Source organism: Rattus norvegicus, chromosome X (genome assembly GCF_036323735.1).
Source record: "Rattus norvegicus strain BN/NHsdMcwi chromosome X, GRCr8, whole genome shotgun sequence".
Lineage (NCBI taxonomy): Eukaryota > Metazoa > Chordata > Mammalia > Rodentia > Muridae > Rattus > Rattus norvegicus.
The window spans coordinates 51,990,642-52,009,248 of NC_086039.1; the positions used below are offsets into that span (position 1 = coordinate 51,990,642).

At 32.7% G+C, this 18,607-nt stretch overlaps 1 protein-coding gene across 11 annotated transcripts in view; it reads left to right on the plus strand.

Annotated features, from left to right (window-relative positions):
* Positions 1-18,607, plus strand: part of Dmd (dystrophin) — a 2,367,748-nt gene that overhangs the window by 920,544 nt on the left and 1,428,597 nt on the right. For all 11 annotated transcript variants that reach the window (XM_063279795.1, XM_063279798.1, XM_063279800.1 and 8 more), the window contains 2 exons: positions 5,658-5,745; positions 14,220-14,461. In XM_063279795.1, the coding sequence (XP_063135865.1) occupies positions 5,658-5,745; positions 14,220-14,461 (330 nt within the window). The remainder of the gene's footprint in view (positions 1-5,657; positions 5,746-14,219; positions 14,462-18,607) is intronic.

Sequence of the window (18,607 nt, forward strand, 5' to 3'; positions counted from 1 at the left end):
TATACATTCTATAATATATATCATTTAATAGTATATATGGTTTTTATATTTACAGTACTTTGATGAAACCCAGGCCATCCATTTTATTAATGAACTAATGTCATTTAATATTATATTTCAGCCCTCATCTGGCATCACTGAGAGGGGAAGCCCTTGGTCCTGTGGCAGCTTGAGGCTTGATGACCTACAATAGGGGAACTCTAGGCTGTTGAGGCAGGAGTTATAGGTGCATAGGGTAGCGCCCTCATAGAGGCAGAGGGGAGGGAGGAGGGGATAGGGGGCTTGTGGAGGGGAAACTGAGAAGGTGAATAACATTTGAAATATAAATAAATAAATAATAAAATATTATATTTCAAAATATGCATCTCACAGAAATATATTCTTTTGACTATTGTAGTAATAATAAAGAGTTGTAATAACCTATGGTTTGACTATGCTCTGATATTAAGTTCAAAAGTGGTGTGTGTGTGTGTGTGTGTGTGTGTGTGTGTGTGTGTGTGTGTATACACATGTATGCACATGCATGTATAATTGTGTTAATTAGGGATTATTTGTGTTTATAGTAAATAAACCCAGAACCTAACTCTTGCTAAGTAAATATTTTTTCACTTAACTCTCCTGATACAAAACCACTAAGACTTTTTGATTTTTTTGAATATGGAGTATGTGTGGAAAAAATAAACAAAAGGAATTAATAAATAATTTTAGCAGATGAAAAGGTTTTCCAGATTTGGCCTAATTAAGAAAAGTTAAATTTGTTGATGCATGAAAGCTACAGCTCAAGGAGATGGACAGGAACCAGGAAATAACATCAAGTGAAGATTCTCTTAGTGTCAGAGGAAAGTAATGCATGTTACTAGTCCACCAAGCAAACCAATAATTGCTTTCTTGAAGAAAAAGGAATTCAATGGATTAATTTATGCTTAAAAGTAAACTGGTAATTGAAAGTCAGATATGCCCTGAAATAACTGGGCAGAAAAAGCCGACCTAGACAGGACAATTTTGATAGGACTGAGTAAGGCATTTGGTTACTTTGCTTTTTCTCCTTGTTTCATTTAATTATGTTCTAAACCATTTTTAACTTCATAACTTAAGCAAATGGAAGGTCAACATGCTCCTTCTTGAAGTACAATACCTTAAAAAATCTGTGTTTCCATTCCAGGATTGTTAATTCTAGATACTGTTTTGGTTGGTGTCTGATATGGGCTTTTCCCAACTCTGTGTTCTATAAGTATGTTTCTCTGAGACAATAAAAGGTGGTAAAATATAAAATATTAGGAGTTACAGATAACAAATACATGAACAGAATTGTTCATGTATTTGAGGAAGTATATGCACTCATATCCCATAAGAAATCAATTTCAGTAATGCTTAGAAAACTTTATTAACACTTTTTTCTTTTTATTCATTACACTTTTCCAGACAACTTATTTCAATCATGTATTTTCACTTCCCCAAACTTCTAATGTAAATATTGTTTAAATAGTCTCATGAACAAGGGGATTTACTCAGATCTTGTGCCAAGGTTCTTCTATTTGAAGATGATTGGAGTCATCCTAAATTGAAATGAATACATATCATGTTTTGTTTAATTTTATCTCAGTTTCTTACTCAGAGTAATAATTACTAATGTACTATATTACTGGAAAAAATGATCATCACGTTTTGGAGACTGTTACCTGAAGAATCTCTTTAGTCTGCTAAGAACATCTTTATTATTATTAGTTAATAGAGACATTGAGGTTCAGATGTTTGAATTACTTTATTGAGATATTTAAAAAGCGAATATAAAGAACTCTAACAGTTTAAGCAAGAATGCACCAAGACAAACAAAAAATAGAAAAGCAAACAACAAAACGAACATACGATTAAAAAATAAATAGCAAAGAATAATAACTCAAATCTGTTTATATGTGTTACTTTATCATCCATTGCTTACCCTTTATTCTTGATCAAACACCTACAAGCATCTATTAAATTTGAAGTTTACTGAACACTTCATTGTCTAGTCATTTTCTTTACATTTAAATTCCCCTTCATTACTCAATTTTCCCATTTAATATGGTTTGACATAAAAATACTCACATGAACTCAAAGTTGAAAATTTTGTGAATAGTGTTAGCAACTGAGTTTGTAGGCCTTATATATGTGTGTGTGTCTGTGTGTGTGTGTGTGTGTGTCTGTGTGTGTGTGTGTGTGTGTGTGTGTGTGTGTCTGTGTGTGTGTGTATGCATAAGTTGCATTAGTTGCTTTTTGGCCAGATACTATGCATCTTGCAAATGGGACCAGCAATTGAACTGTGTCTGATAATTTTTACCTGTAATTTCCAGTGTCATGATGAATTAATAACATAAATTTTTAGAATACCTACACTATATATAAACTAAATTTTCACTTTTACTATGAGTCATGTTCTGGTATACCCCTGCCTATTAGGTAAATTTTCCTTGAAATATTCCTTGAAGAAGCAAAATGTGAGAGTGCTGAACTTGTAAACAGAAGAAATGGTTTCTTCTTTTAGGCTACATATTTTTAAATTCTGTCTTTTTTGATTTGTCATTTAGTCTTAATGATGCTTAATTCTACAAAATAGGATGCTACAATGATAATTTCTTCTTCCACACAAATGTTGTGAAGTGTGTTAGAAAAAATGTATATAAAATATAATTTGTAGGTAGTATAAAGTACTTGAGTTTGAATGAAAATATTGATACATTCAGATGTTTCACAAACCATTTTTGCCTTATTTTTTTTGCCCCTGTCAAAGTAAGAAATGGATAATTTTCATTCTATAGATTATTTATTTTGTTGTGGATATATAATTGTCTTTACTTATGTAAGAATAATTAGAGTAAAATGGTTATCAGGACAACATTTGAAACCCAGATATTATTCCTGAAGTTTTCTAACGTAAGGTTTAATTTCTAGAAAGAATTGATATTTAATCATATTATTAGACATTCAGAATGAAGTGGGTATGCTAATGGTGTTTGTAAAGGAATTATACATACAGTTAATGTATATGTCAATTGTATGTGGCTGTATAATTCTTTTCTTTATATAATTTTTATAAAACTTTAAAGTAAAATACCAATCTCAGGGGTTGGGGATTTAGCTCAGTGGTAGAGCGCTTGCCTAGGAAGCGCAAGGCCCTGGGTTCAGTCCCCAGCTCCGAAAAAAAGAACCAAAAAAAATACCAATCTCATCAAATACAAAAGTACTGTGATAATAAATCATAACATAAAAAATTCTCCATGTATGCATGTGTGACTCTATCACTTTGTGTGTGTGTGTGTGTGTGTGTGTGTGTGTGTGTGCGTGTGTGTGTGTGTGTGTCACTCTGTGTGGGTGTGTTTTGTTTATGTATTACATAAGTGTTTGCATAAGTGGATGCAAGAGTAAATGTTTGAATGACTTTCACTATCCACCATGTCTCTTCAGTGCAAGGATCTTTTCCTGGATATAGAGCTTAGATTTTCTCAACTAGGCTAGAAACCAGCAAGCTCTCTCAATCTTCCCATCTTTGCTGCCTCACTGCTTTGGTTATAGGTTTTCTTAGGGAAGCCAAGTTTTGTATATATGTTTTGTTTTGTATGTGCTGAAATTCAGACTCTGATTTAGAAGAAGGTCGACTTAACCATAGAGAAAAATACTCATAAACCCCATAAGTGAAAGGTAAATTAATGAGCTTCAACTTAACCACTGTTATTATCTTTGTTCATTTTACTGTATTAAGACATAGGATTTTTTCTTCACTTCATATTTTCCTATATTGTAATTCAAATAAGAATAATTTAAACCCTTCTGTTGCTATTGGTATTTAATATTATGTAATTACTTTAGAATTATCTCCTTCCTACTGTGTTCAGAGCACATAATCATTATGAGTAACATTTCTTATGAAGTGAAGAAGGTAGTGAATTATTGGAAATCATATGTCAGTAAGCTGGTAAGCACAGTAGACCGATAAGCTATTACAAATTATTGAACAAAAAAAAAACAGATGAGAAAAGTTGAATGCTAGAACTCCAGTTTTGATCTTACCCTTATGGAGATGCTAGTGTAACCATTTTATTTTCATGGACTTCTCAGGTCATTTAGCAAGTCAGAACCCTTCATGTTTGTCCAATTCTCTCTTTATAAAATTGAATTTCAAGGCATCCTAGAAGTCTCCCTGTTAATTGGAATGGGATCCTGGGAACACAGCATCACAAAACAATGAAATTTGTGTGTTGTGAAAATTTCAAGTGAAATCCAAGATATTAAAACATGTCTTTTCACTTTCAAATCTTGCAACTGAGGTTATAAAACAGGGTCTCCTGGCTGCTCTTGGTGACATTGTATAAACTGTATATTTTTCATCTAGGCTATAGAAACTTTAAATAATGCCAATGTATATACTTGGTAGAATTTTAGTTCAGTATTCACTTACAGTAATACTACATATATTGAATCATTTGCTACAAAAATTCTGATCTAGAAAAGTGTTCCACTGTGTTTTCTGTTAAATTATTAACTGTTTATATTTATATCTTCATCTGTCTTCATTTGCTTTCAACAGGAAGACACAAGACCAAGATGATACAATTAGAGATGACACTAGTCATATGTAAATTTTTAAGTTCATTGCTTTAAATCACATTAGATTAAATTAAATTTAAAGTTAATTTCCTGGGTAACTGGCAACCTTTCAACAACTCAGTAATCATGTGTAGCGAATAGACACTTTAATAGAAAATACAGATATTAAATGTTTCCATTTACAATACATGTCTTCTAAAAAGAATAGTAGAAGATCTAAGTTACACAACATGCTGATTGCACTCTAATATTGAATCATGGAATGTTTCGTTAAATTCAAGTAGAAAAAATAAGGTTTGATTTGCAAAACAAACCAGGATAACTTAATATCATGTAAAATCTCTTTCTATAGCAGATATATTTATTAAGATATAAATATAGACATCAGAAGCATTGATTGTTCAATATGTTAACTGCACTTTAGCTCTACTTCTCTTGTAATAAGTAGGCTGAGGACATAAAATATCATTTATAGCCACATTAAAAATCAGTCATATTTAAAAATTATTTGTGCATGTGTATCTGTATTGGTATGAGTATACTACAGAATGAATTGCAGTCAGAGAACATCTTGCAAAGAATAACTTATAGGAATTCTTCCTTGAGAGTCCTGCTTATTGAACTCAGACTGTTAGGATGGCAATGATCAGTTTCACTTGCTGTGTTATCTCACAGCCACAGCTAACATTTTTACAGCAATCATAGTATACAGCTTGAATTCCTTGTTTCTAAAGTTTTCATACCTACATAGTCACTAGAAGTAAGCTGATAGGTACTAGTTTTGTTAATTCGCACTGCTTTATATGTATTGTTCAAAAGGTTATTTCTGGTTAGGAATTTTCAGCAAACAGTTGTCATCCCAGAAAGCTCTTAGAACATGAACATTGATTTTTGTTTGGAAAAACAAATGAGAACTTTGAAAATTAACTACTTTTGAGAAAACAATCTTAAAAATTTACATGATGAGCTGATAGAATGAAGTATCATAAGAAATGAAAAATCAGGTTACAGTTACAATTACTGTGTAGACTCTGAGTTGCTGTGCTGAAATGTTCACCTTTGCTCTCATGCTTCAGGCCATAGCACGAGAAAAAGCCGAGAAGTTCAGAAAACTGCAAGATGCCAGCAGATCAGCTCAGGCCCTGGTGGAACAGATGGTGAATGGTAATTACATGTAGTTGACTTAAATAATCTTCTTAGGGATTTGATAAGCACATAAGTTCATATTTATCAGCTGAATCGTATAAGACAAGTACTACTTCAATACAATTTTAAGTTAAAGGAAGTCTGTATTTTTGTAATTTTTTTCTTTCATTATAAACAAATGTTGGGAGAAATTTCAATTTGAATCAATTGGTTAAAAATTAGTTGTGGTAGAATATTTTATAAGTCGATTGGAAAGATAATTTTATTTTAGTAGGTTTAAGAAAAACTCAGCTTTCCTGAAGTAATTACTTGTGGAAATAATTGAATAATATTAAGTAAAGGTAACTATAATTTTTATCAATGTGTTTTACAAATGATGAAAACCTTAGTGGCCTAATATTACTAATATTTGTTATGTTTTGTGTCTTACTTCATCATATTAAAAAATGTGTCCAAGAAATTAACTGTTGCAAAAACACAAATTAGGATTATATTTTTATGATATTTAAAACTAAAATTATTCATTGCTAATAATACTTAAAAATCTATCTGTGTAGAATATTGTAAGTTCATGTGGATAATTTTTTCTGAATTGTGTGTTCTAAATTTGTGTCCACTTCTAAATACAAGTAACTTTATAAAAATCACAAACAATGCAATTTCAAGATAAGTTTGTTTTTACTTTTGGATATTTTTTCTGTACATGTCAGCATTTTTGAAAAACTGCCTTCATAAATTTTGTATATAAATTATTTTAGCCTTAATTGTTGTCTGGGAACTAATAATTTCAATTGTCTTCATAGAAAATCATTTCATTTTCATCTTTTAATGAGACTCAAACCTGTGTTTAGTTAAAAATAAAAGCAGGAAGCCAGTTAAGAATTTGCTAAATCAATTAATACATTAAACCATAGAAAATATTCATACGATATTTTGTTGCTATGTGTTTGGTGATTTTAAAGGATGATTTTAATAGCCCATTCAGTCAAATAAAATTGCATTATCCAAATAGCCTTATAATCACTCTATAAAATTCTCTAAAAACTACATTTGCATTTAAGTATGCCGTTTTAAAATTTCAGCTTCGAATGTTTAAAATCTGTAATAAAATAACAAACAGGCCTCTTATATAACAGGGATATCTTATATAAATATGTACTGTATTTAATTTGGGGGGGGTTGTCTTCTTTAATTCCTCTTCTTCTTACTTTTTTTAATTAGATACATTTTATTTACATTTCAAATGTTATTCCACTTCCCGATTTCCCATCCATAAGCCACCTGTCCCATCCCCTCCCCTTCTTCTATAAGGGTTTTCCCCCACACCAAACATCACCCCTCCTTTCCTCCTCCTCACCCTGACATTTCCCTACACTGGGGGTCCAGCCTTGGCAGGACCAAGGTCTTCTCCTCCCATTGGTGACCAACAAGGCCATCCTCTGCTATGCTGCTGAAGCCATGGGTCTGTCCATGTGTATTCTTTGAGTAGTGGGTTAGTCCCTGGGAGCTCTAGTTCGTTGCTATTGTTGTTCTTATTGGGTTGCAAGTCCCTTCAGCTCCTTCAATACTTTCGCTAACTCATCCAACTGGAACCCCGTTCTCAGTTTAATGGTTTGCTGCTAACATTTGCCTCTTGCTGACCCTCTCAGGAGACAGCTATATCAGACTCCTGTCAGCATGCACTTCTTGGCTTCATCAATATTGTCTAGGTTTGGTGCCTCTATATATATGGGCAGGATCCCCATGTGGGGCAGTCTCTGAATGGCCATTCCTTCAGTCTCTGCTATACACTTTGTCTCCATATTCCCTCCTATGAATATTTTTGTTCCCCTCTTTAAGAAGGACTGAAGCATCTGCACTTTGGTTGTCCAATGGAAATACATTAATGTTTGTTTACTGAGACATAGAAATGAAATATTAACGATAAATATTAAAATCATTTTTCTAGATACTTACATCAGAATTTCTGAATGAGTAAGAAAAAATTAGGACGTATAGGATGCCCTTAATAAATAATAATTAACGGATTAAATTATGTGTTGCAGAGCACATTTAAAGTAGTTGGGAAATGGCATTGATAGAAAATATTGCTTCTGAATGAAAGTATTACCTGAGATAATTACCAAATATCAATGGAATATTAGGAGTGTAATTTAAATTTTTCTTGTTTACATTAATCAAAATTTAGGCTACTCAATTGTCTGTCAGTGAAGATATGGTTAAGGTTATTTTGAGTAGTTTTAGGCCATTTAGGATAGGCATTTACTGTACCTATTTTTCTACTGTCTTATTAATCAAATTATTTACATCATTTCTAAAAAAATATTCACATAATTTACTCTATTTATTCTCTTTTATCTTTAATAAATTACATGGAGAATACTTTATGAATTATGAAAGTTATAAAATAAGTCAGAAATAAAATGACTGCCTAAGAACTTGTCTAAGTGTAACATAGAAGGATTCATCTTCCAATTTTTAGACGTTCCTATAATAAAGAGCCAAGGGTATGCCTCATAAAACTGAACATGGAATTATTCTTTGTGTAAACCAAATTTCCAATACTTTCTTTTATAACAATTTTAAAATATCCAAAAGCATCTTTCTTGTATATAAGACTTGTATACTTTTGCCACTTTATTTATAGAAAAGTCAATGAGAGCTAAATCACTCTAATTTATTTCAGATAAATGATTATTCTTTTTACTCACCAATATTGTCCTCAAGTTGAAGTCAACTCACTCCTGGGCATTTATTTATGATTATACTAATACAATTGACAAGAATATAAGTGGCCTTGTATGGTCAATATTACAGTGGCAGTGGCAGACAATATATATGGTATTCCCTATAAAATCATGTTTCTGAAAATTCGCATAGAATGTTGACATATTTTAAAGGTGCTTGCATCTTTCTAAATCATTTATGAATTTATGAACTATGGAATACTTTCCCCAAAATTTTCATGGGGGTTATTATCATAATACAATAGCTAACAGTATTTTCTGTAGTAAATGATACTTCCATTTCAGTTGCTAAATTAATTTTCTGGTGGTGATTAGCAACCTTAAGACAATCACATTAAGGAAATGCATAAATAAAATTAATAATTGTTAGTATACTTTAACAAAAGAACACCTAAAAATATTCATGCCCTGAGTAATAGATTAGTGTTTAACCTAATATCTAATAGAAACTATTCGCAGAACTATAATTAAACTGAAGAAAATGGTAAGACTTAGACAGGTGCTTCTCTCATATATATTATCCAAGTCACTAAGAAATTTTACATTTACCTTTATAGCTTAAATATATTTATGTGCATGAACTTATTCGCATGTATGCAAATGCTTTTGGGCAGATGTGTAAGTTGGTTTGGATTGTAGTTGTTCTGACTCATCTTGTTGATAAACTCCCATATCACATATGATTGATACTCTGAATGGTAATCCTGTAAGTCTAGCTTTACGCAAAAGTACATAATTCTTCTTGTCTTGTCCTTCTGTAGTTCTGGGCAATATCATTTACATTTTCCATCCTTGCTACGTAGCACTAAAGCTCTACATGGAGTTTACATCCTGAAAATTGATAAATGCATTTTTATGGATTAGCTTTGTACTTTAAGAAGTAGATCTTCTGTGCTTATGCATATATTTCTGGGAGAGCTACTGCTCTCGAGGGCTATTGCTAGCAGAAACAAATATGCCTAGACATACAATATTGTCTCCTACATTTCTGCCATTCAAAACAGAAAACAAAGGAATGGAGTATGTTAGAAAATTTTCTCCGTTTTACTAGAAGTACTAAGTAGTATAAACTCTGAAAAAGGTATTTTTGTAAAGGTTGCTCAACAGTTATGTAACCTGGTTAAAATGGTTTCAGAAGCTTCCAGAGTTTTGTATCTGCATTTAGCATAAATACTGGATGCATAGAAATTGCATATTGTTACTCTATTGGATGCTAAATGTTCTGGAGTGTCCCTCAGTTAAAACACAAGTAAATAGGAAGTTATTAAGAAGTGTACATTTTATCCTAGATATTCTCGCAATTAAAAAAAAACACTAATAAACTCTGTTCCCATTATTTTACCCATGCGTCATTGTTGAAGATGAATATACCTGATGAGGAATACTTCACTTTAGGTATCAATTCTGAAGTACTTGCATGGAAGGTGATGCATAATTACAATTATTCTAGCAGTCTGTTATGCACTGTACACAAGTAATAAAATTAATGGATGCACTTCAAGTAATGATCCTTTTCCTCTGGGTGCAATCCATTTATTCATAGACTATTTCAGGGGTTGTTTAGAATATGAGATGTGAATAGATTATGATCCATTATCCCTGAGAATGTAATGTGCTGCTACAAAATGGTTTTCATAAATACTGTTCATAATGCCTGGTGAGTCAGTGTTTGTATTCTTAAATAGATAACAAAAAATAAGTAAAGCAGATGCTCAGATGATTGATACTTAAATTTTGCAAATATTTACAATAAAAATGTGTCATAAAACTTAAAAATTTCAGTTGAGCAAAGAATAGCAGTCATATGAAATGCATACTCATAAATAGTATAGTAAAGAAATTCATGGGCAAACACTTATGGAAAAAATTGATAGTTTCCCAGACATAAGTTAATTTTTCACCAGAAAAAATATATATTATATATGTATATATAGTCAATTAATTCAATATGTTTAATGACATTTCTAGCATTGTTTTGTGTCCTTGGTTCACACATATTCAAGCAAATACAACATAAGACACTATGCGATTATTTTTGTAAGATATTTTTTTACTCCTCTACCTATCACTCTCTTAATGTTTGTCTTCATATAAGCAAAATATTGATTTAGTGTGGAAAGCTTAACACATAGATTATTTCAACTATATGCTGAGAACTATAAAAGAAGCTGTCAGTACAACATGTTTCCTAAAGACTTTACAGTTTAGAAGGATGGGTAATACATACAAAAGTTGAACAGCAAACATAGTCACTTATAAAATGTTTCCATATAAATTATAAGGCTATAATTCTCTGTTGTCTACGCTGTATCTTTTTCCAGAAATTTCATTACAAATATATGATGTTATATTGCAATGGCCTAAAACTAAATTTTATTAACATATCACTTGTCATATCTGAAACATTTATAAAACATTAAAAATTTTCTATGTAAAACTAATTTTTATTTAAGTATTCCAGCTTTCATAAATATTCTATTTAAGTCATTTAAAGAGTTCTCTTTTTTCTAAAAGGAGAGAACTAATATATACTTATTTATTAGACTTTTACTATACTTCACATACTAACACTGCTTATATTTAGTAAATGTTTAAGATTTGTAAGACATCGAGGAATATATATGTGTAAGCCTCAACTCTCAGTGAGTTCATCTTATTACTATCTTCCTGTCATGGATGAGATATATGATAACCAGTGGGATTACCTATGTATAGAGGAACACTGAGTTTGAACCCAAATATGTCTAAATTAGTTATTATAATTTAATTTTATGTATTCAGTTATAAAACACCTAATAAAACAAATACTGTAAAATTTACAGTGTTGAAGACTTGTAAAAATTTACTTTTCACATTTGTTTTCATTCCCTTTATTTTTTTATCTATTTTTTTTACAAATCATTTTATTCATTTACATTTCAACTGATATCTCCCTTCCTGGTTTCCCCTCCACAAATCTACCACATCCACGCTCTCCCCCCTCCCTTTTGCCTCCTCGAGGGCACCCCTCCACCCACTCACACACTCTCAATTTACTATTCTCACATCTCTCCACTGGGGGCATCAAGCCTCCACAGGACCAAGGACCTCCCCTCCCATTGCTGTCAGATATGTGACTCCATATGCATCTGGAAATGTGGCTCCCTTCATGTATATATTTTGGTTGGTGGTTTAGTCTCTGGGAGCTCTGTGTGGTCCAATTAGTCGATATTATTCTTCCTATGGGGTTACAATCCCCTTCAGCTCCTCCATTGGGGTCCCTGTGCTCAGTCCAATGGTTGACTGTGAACATCTGCCTCTGTATTGGTCAGCTGCTGGTAGAACCTCTCAGGGAACAGCCATACCAGGCTCTTGTCTGCAAGTGCTTCTTGGCAATTCCATCTTTAATTCCCTTTAGAGATACATCTATCATTATACCCTATTTGTTTCACAGCAGGAAGTTGTCTGCCATTATCTATATAATTCATTAAAAATATCCCTTTGCTTTTAACAGATACTGCAAAATCTTTTGGAGATACTTTGTGGTATGCTTTATCACTTTGGAAAAGTATGATATATCAGCCATAGAGAAAATTAATTTGTGATCTGAAATTTTTAAGGCTTTTTATAAGGGTGATCTTTCTCAGGAGCAGAGAGACTTAAATCTCCCTAGTTTATCTACACGTTTAATTAAATGTAACACAATAAAGGTTAGAACACCAAAATATCTTTATTTTGTTGTAGCATTGCTCATTGCCTTCTTAATGTCTTTGTATTGATTTTACACTAATCTTGAACTTCCTTAAAAGTACTTATGAAAAATCAATATTTGATGATATTTTCTGAAATATATGATCATTTGGACTATAGCATGATCTTGAGGTATTAAATAATATAATCTGTATATTTTCTTCAATGCATTTTAAAATTATACCTTGTCTGCTAAGTTGATAGAGATATTTTATTGATACATTTTCTCAAAGTGAGTAATTATGTGGTTGAAATTTTTGATTCTTGTCTCTGATAATTTATAACAAACAAGCTTGTTACTACTAAAGTTATGTAATGCTAACCCAAAAATATATGCTTCTAGAATTCTCAACCACAAAAACAATAATCTTCATATATCTCAATATAATTGACAGTATCCTTAAATATTCAGGGAATTACAAGAAAATTTAATCATAGGAAGCCATGAGTTTCTTGCATGGCCAGGTTTAGGAAGTCAAGTATCTATTGCTTTTAATATTTTCTACCCATTATTTCTATTTAAAATATATTAGCCAGACACAAAGCAAAGGAATTTTGCCAGTGGTGTTTAAAAATGATGCATTTTTTCTGATGTCATCCTGTGGGGTATCATACTTTGAATTTCCTAAGGTTGGATTCATGTTTCAAAGCTATTGTCTTGCTTTATGGAATAGTATGGTTATTAACAAATCAAAAATTAGAAGACGTTATCAGAGAAAAGTAAAAGAAGATGAAATAATAAAGGTATAGAATTCCATAGATTTTTTCCATACTTTTCATCTTTCAGAAGCATAAAGGGGGAGTATTATATAAGCTAAATCCACAACAGGCTTTATATTTGCTTTATGTATATACTAGATATTTTTTATCCACTTTGCTCTCCTTAATTCTTATTTGAATTTAAGTAAACATGCACAAAAATTAATTTATCTTAAGCAACTTGGTCTTCCTTTAAATCAATTTGTTCCTCATGTATTTAAAGGCACACAGCTTTTGTTCTCTGGGATTGCTGTGCATCAATGCTGGAATAGGACATCTCCCACTACTGAGTGTTTCAAAATAACTATGAGTGCCAACGATTATTTTTAAAACTGCATCATATCAGGTTTAATCAATGTTTTCTTTATATGATACAATTTAATAAGGGAGTTTATCTAAACTAGTGTATCTACAAAAATCTTATTCTTGTGAAATAAATTCATAATCTCTTGAGTACTTTAGCTAGTGACATGTGATGTTGCTAAACTCGCTTGCTCTACAGCATGTACATGAATTGACTTAGTCATATGTCACATTGCCAGACAATTAAGAAATCATGTATTTTCTAATGTCTAATACATATCTAAAAGATAATTGTATTCTCTTACATAGAATACATACATACATACAGACAGACAGACAGAATGAAATGTGTCCTTGTGCTTCCATTTGAAAGCTGTAGATAAATTTCAACACTTGTAAATGAAAATATTTTCAGAAAGCTGTTTATTTTCCAAATGCTTACTTTATATCATGAACCAGGGAATAGTCCTATAATTTTTGAGAAATTGCAGAATAAAAAGGGAACAATTACTTTTAGATATATTTAAAAAAACATACAAACAGTATTCCAACTAATCCTAAAATCGGTTTTAAAATGAAACTAAAAGTTAGTCTTACAATGTATATTATTAATAATATACATTTTTAAATTTATTTGCAATTATCTAAATGGTCATTTATCCATGAGCAATCTTCATCAAAACTTTGTTCACTTTTCCTTTCTCTGAATATTTTCTCCTATTCTGTTTATCTTTTTATTTGTTATTTAAGGACATTTATGTTCTTTGATAAGATTAATCTCTAAAAATTTCCAGTTTCAAATTAGATATGACCCTTTGAAACTTCATCAATATTTAAATGAGTTTGCTTATAATTATTATATGCTGAACACTTTTTTAAATAAAGACTTTGGTTTCCAGAGCATGTCTTTTCAAACGTGGCTTCATGGGATATGTCTTATGGTTTTCTTTGTAGAGGGTGTTAATGCTGAAAGTATCAGACAAGCCTCAGAACAACTGAACAGCCGGTGGACAGAATTCTGCCAATTGCTGAGTGAGAGAGTTAACTGGCTGGAGTATCAAAACAACATCATTACGTTTTATAATCAGCTACAGCAATTGGAGCAGATGACAACTACTGCTGAAAACCTGTTGAAAACCCAACCCACTACCCTGTCAGAGCCAACAGCAATTAAAAGCCAGTTAAAAATTTGTAAGGTAAGACTTTTCCTTTTTCCACTTGAAGCATAATCAAATGGTGCTTCTTGGCAAATTGCAACAGGGCCATAACAAACAGTTTAGTAATGAGATATTCAAATCCAAGTGATTGAGCTGCATACAGTAAAGATCAAAATTTAAGCAAAAAAAAATCAGTTTAAATAAGTATGGATGGATCCCGGAGATGATTTTGTAATTTTGTCAGTTTTGCAGATGGATGAGATAAGTATAGAAAGTTGTTTCTTACAAAAGACTAGCAGTGCTCTGAAACTTTTTTCAATTGGAAGCACCTAGTCTTATGATGAAAAATTCTAAGAAAAACAAATAGCTAGATATACTTATGGGGCACAATGAGATAAAAGAGAAACCTATAAAACTAATGGCACATATAAGACTAGAAGCTTTGAGTAGTATTTCTTCACAAAGAGATACATTACTAATGTCCTTGCTCTATAGATGAACCTCAAAGAAAGACCAAGTTAAGCCAAGCTATTCCCTCTCCAAAGCCAGAAAGAAATAGTATAGACATTGTGAAAACACATGAGAGAGAGAGAGGCTTATAATAAAAGCAGCCTTAAGAGTGAGCCGAAGGCGACTGCATGGAAATAGAGCAAGAAAAATAAACAAGCAATTTTATCATCCTCCCTGCCTTAAAGAATCTGGGCATGGCTCCCTACGGACTAGACTTAATTAGGAGGCAAAGAATAAGAAGATATGATCTGAAAATCTCCTGGGTCATGAGAAGAGAGAATGCAAACAAAGTGGAAGTGGCACTAAAGGGTCCAAGTAAGATAATAAAAGAGCTCATATTCAATTTATGAAAATGAATTAATAATTATGAAAAGAACGTGGTCTTCTCCAGTCCTTAGTATGAACAGCGCACTATTCATGAAAAAATAAGAACTTGATTAGAGGCTAAGTTAAAAGATTTCATGGACAAACATTGAAAGAGGGACAGAGATGTCTATAATTAGTATAAAGAGATTAATCTACGTGTTTTTCACAAGAATGGTTTAAATGAAGGCTAGCTGTAGATGGACAGATGACAATGCTTGTCTCAAAAAACACTAAACTCAAATGTTACTGTGAAATGTAAATAAGTTCTGGCACAAATTGATTTAATATTTTTATTAATTTCTGTAAATTTACTAGGAAGTAAAGACACTCAAAACTATAGTTTTACACAAGGAATTCCATAAAAATCATCTTTGTATTAATAAGTAAACATATAAATTGTAGAATTTTTATGTTTAAATATTTGAATCTAAATAATAGAGCCTACAGCCTATTTACCCATTTATCTAAGATATAGTTCGCATGCAGTATTTTTTCTACAAAATCATGATGAAGACAGGCATGGTAATGTAATCACTGTGTAAAAGAAGGAGTTTTATTTCATTTGAAGAAAGCACTTAGAATGTGAGGAAATCCTGTTTTAACCAATATAGAATGGTAGTATCACCTTACTCTCCTCATAAAATCAGATGTAAGAACAAACTATTATAATATATACTTATATGTGACGTTTTATAATAGTTATCTTTAATGTGACTAAGAGTGATATTGTGTACATGAAGTAACTTGCTGATAGAACAAGTAACACAGACTGGATTGGATAAACAATGGAAATATTTTCACATAGTTCTGGAAGATTGAAATTGTAAGACTAACTTCTGTCAGGATTCATCTCTGGTCAATGCTGTGTAGGTGACTGCCTACTCACCAGGCAGGTATGCTCGGGACATTTTCCAGTTCATGTACATGGGCATAGTGGAAGAGTAAGAGAGACAGTTCCTTCATTTTGTAAAGCAACCAGCCCTATGAGAGTAGGACTCTTCTTTGATAACTTAAATGCTGTAAATTTTATTGTCTCCTCAAATTCCCTTTTCTAAGTATAGTGTTAAGGCATCAATATATGTATTTTGAGGGACCACAATTAAGTACCGAACATTAAAATCTGGAAAATATAGGGTGGGAATATCATTTGCCCTGGTTTCATATTTATCCAAAATAGTGGACTAGATACTAAATAGATACTAGACAAATGATTAAATAAAATAATGTAAAAACTACCATGGGACAAAGGCTATATACAAGTTTGGATAACATCTAAAAGAAGAAGATGATATCCACAGAAAACTATAGGCAGCTTCCTTAATAGAGGAGCATTTACACTGTATATTTAGAATGACTTGACGTTAAATAAAAGAATGGTGTCGTCAGAAACCAGAAACATGGAGAAAGAGAGAATACACATGTTAAAGAAGCACTATGATATACTGAGAGTATTCGGGTGATTGGGTCAGGCATGAAACAGATGTGTCAAGGCAAACTTACTGGACAAAAGAACAGGGAACTGAGAGAAATGACCGTATCTTAATCAAACTCACAAAAGGAAATCACAGACTTTTATTCACTGGTGAACTAAGATTATAGTAGTAAAATCGTACTGGTGTTTGGTACTCAATTTTTAATTTTTTTAACTGGTTGTTTTATTTATTTACATTTCAAATGCTATCCCCCTTCCTGTTTTCCCCTCCAAAAACTCCCTATTGCATTCCCACCCATCCACTCACTCCAATTTCATTGCCCTAAAATTTCCCTACTCTGGGGCATTGAGCCCCCTCCGGACCAGTGGGATCCTCTCCCATTGATGCCAGACAAGGCAGTCCTTTGCTGCAATATGCGATTGAAGCCATGGATCCCTCCATGTGTACTCTTTGGTTGGTGATTTAGTCCATGGAAGCTCTGGGGTGTCTGGTTGGTTGATACTGTTTTTCTTCTTATGGGGTTGAAAACGCATTCATCTCCTTCAGTCCTTCCCCTAACTCCTCCATTGAGGTCCCCGTGCTCAGTCGGATACTTAGTGCTCAGTCGGATACTTAGCTGCAAGCATCTTCATCTGTAGCAATAAGGCTCTGGCCATGCCTTTCAAAGACAGCTATACCAGGCTTCTGTCAGGAAGCACTTCTTGGCATCAGCAATAGTGTCTGGGTTTGGTGGCTGCATATGGGATGGATCCCTAGATGGAGCAGTCTCTGGATGGCCTTTCCTTCAGCCTCTGCTCCACTCTTTGTCCCCTATTTCCCTTAGAAAGGAACGATTCTGGGTTAAATTTTTTGAGATAGGTGGGTGGCCCTATCCCTCAAACAGGGTCCATGACTAACCTCTGGAAATGGTCTCTATAGGTTTGTTCTCTCCTTTCCTGGGCATTTCAGATAATTTTATCAATGTTGGGTCCTGGGAGCCACTTGCTTTCCTGGCATCTGGGACTTTATCATGGATACCCCCAGTTCCCTATCCTCCACTGCTACACTCCTCTTTTCAATTTCCTGACCCTCTGTACATCCCCCCTGTCTTCTCCCACATTTCTTTTTGAGTTCATTTCATTATTTCCTTGGAATCTTTTAAAATATTAGAATATAAATGTAGCTCATTCTCCAATGTAACAGAAGCAAGAAATCCTTCTCAGATTTGTAAGAACTATATTTACATTGCTTGAATGAATAACCTATTAAGTCTTATATTTATTTAATGTACAGAATTTTAACATCAGATACATATTCATGGATGATGTTTTGTTCTATGGGACTAAGGACACCATGTCCCTTTCTGTAAACAATGGATAATTGTTGACTAGTTTTCTAAGTTGAATAGTTTATTTTGAAATGAGCATTATATCTTCAAAATTCAAAATCTAAAGCCAATTGTCAGTAGCAACTTCTCATTATATATTCTGAAATCAGAAGTAAATAACATTGCCTAAACAAAAGAATGAAAGGCCTATGACAGCAGCCCAGTGCATGGTATCAACATTTCTGTTAGTTGGGGTTTTCCTGATGTGAACAGACACCATGGACAAGGCGATTTATAAGGACAACATTTAATAGGGCCTGGCTTACAGGTTCAGAAGTTCAGTCCAGTACCAAGGCAGGAGCATGGTAGCATCCAATCAGGCATGGCACAGGAAGAGCTGAGAGTTTTGCATCTTCATTGGAAGGCTGCTAGAAGACTATTGGTTTCCAGGAAGCTAGGGTGAGAGTCCTAAAGGTCACACCTACAGTTACACACCTACTCCAACTAGAACATACCTTCTAATAGTGCCATTTGCTGGGCTGAGCATATAAAAAACATTGCACCCATTTA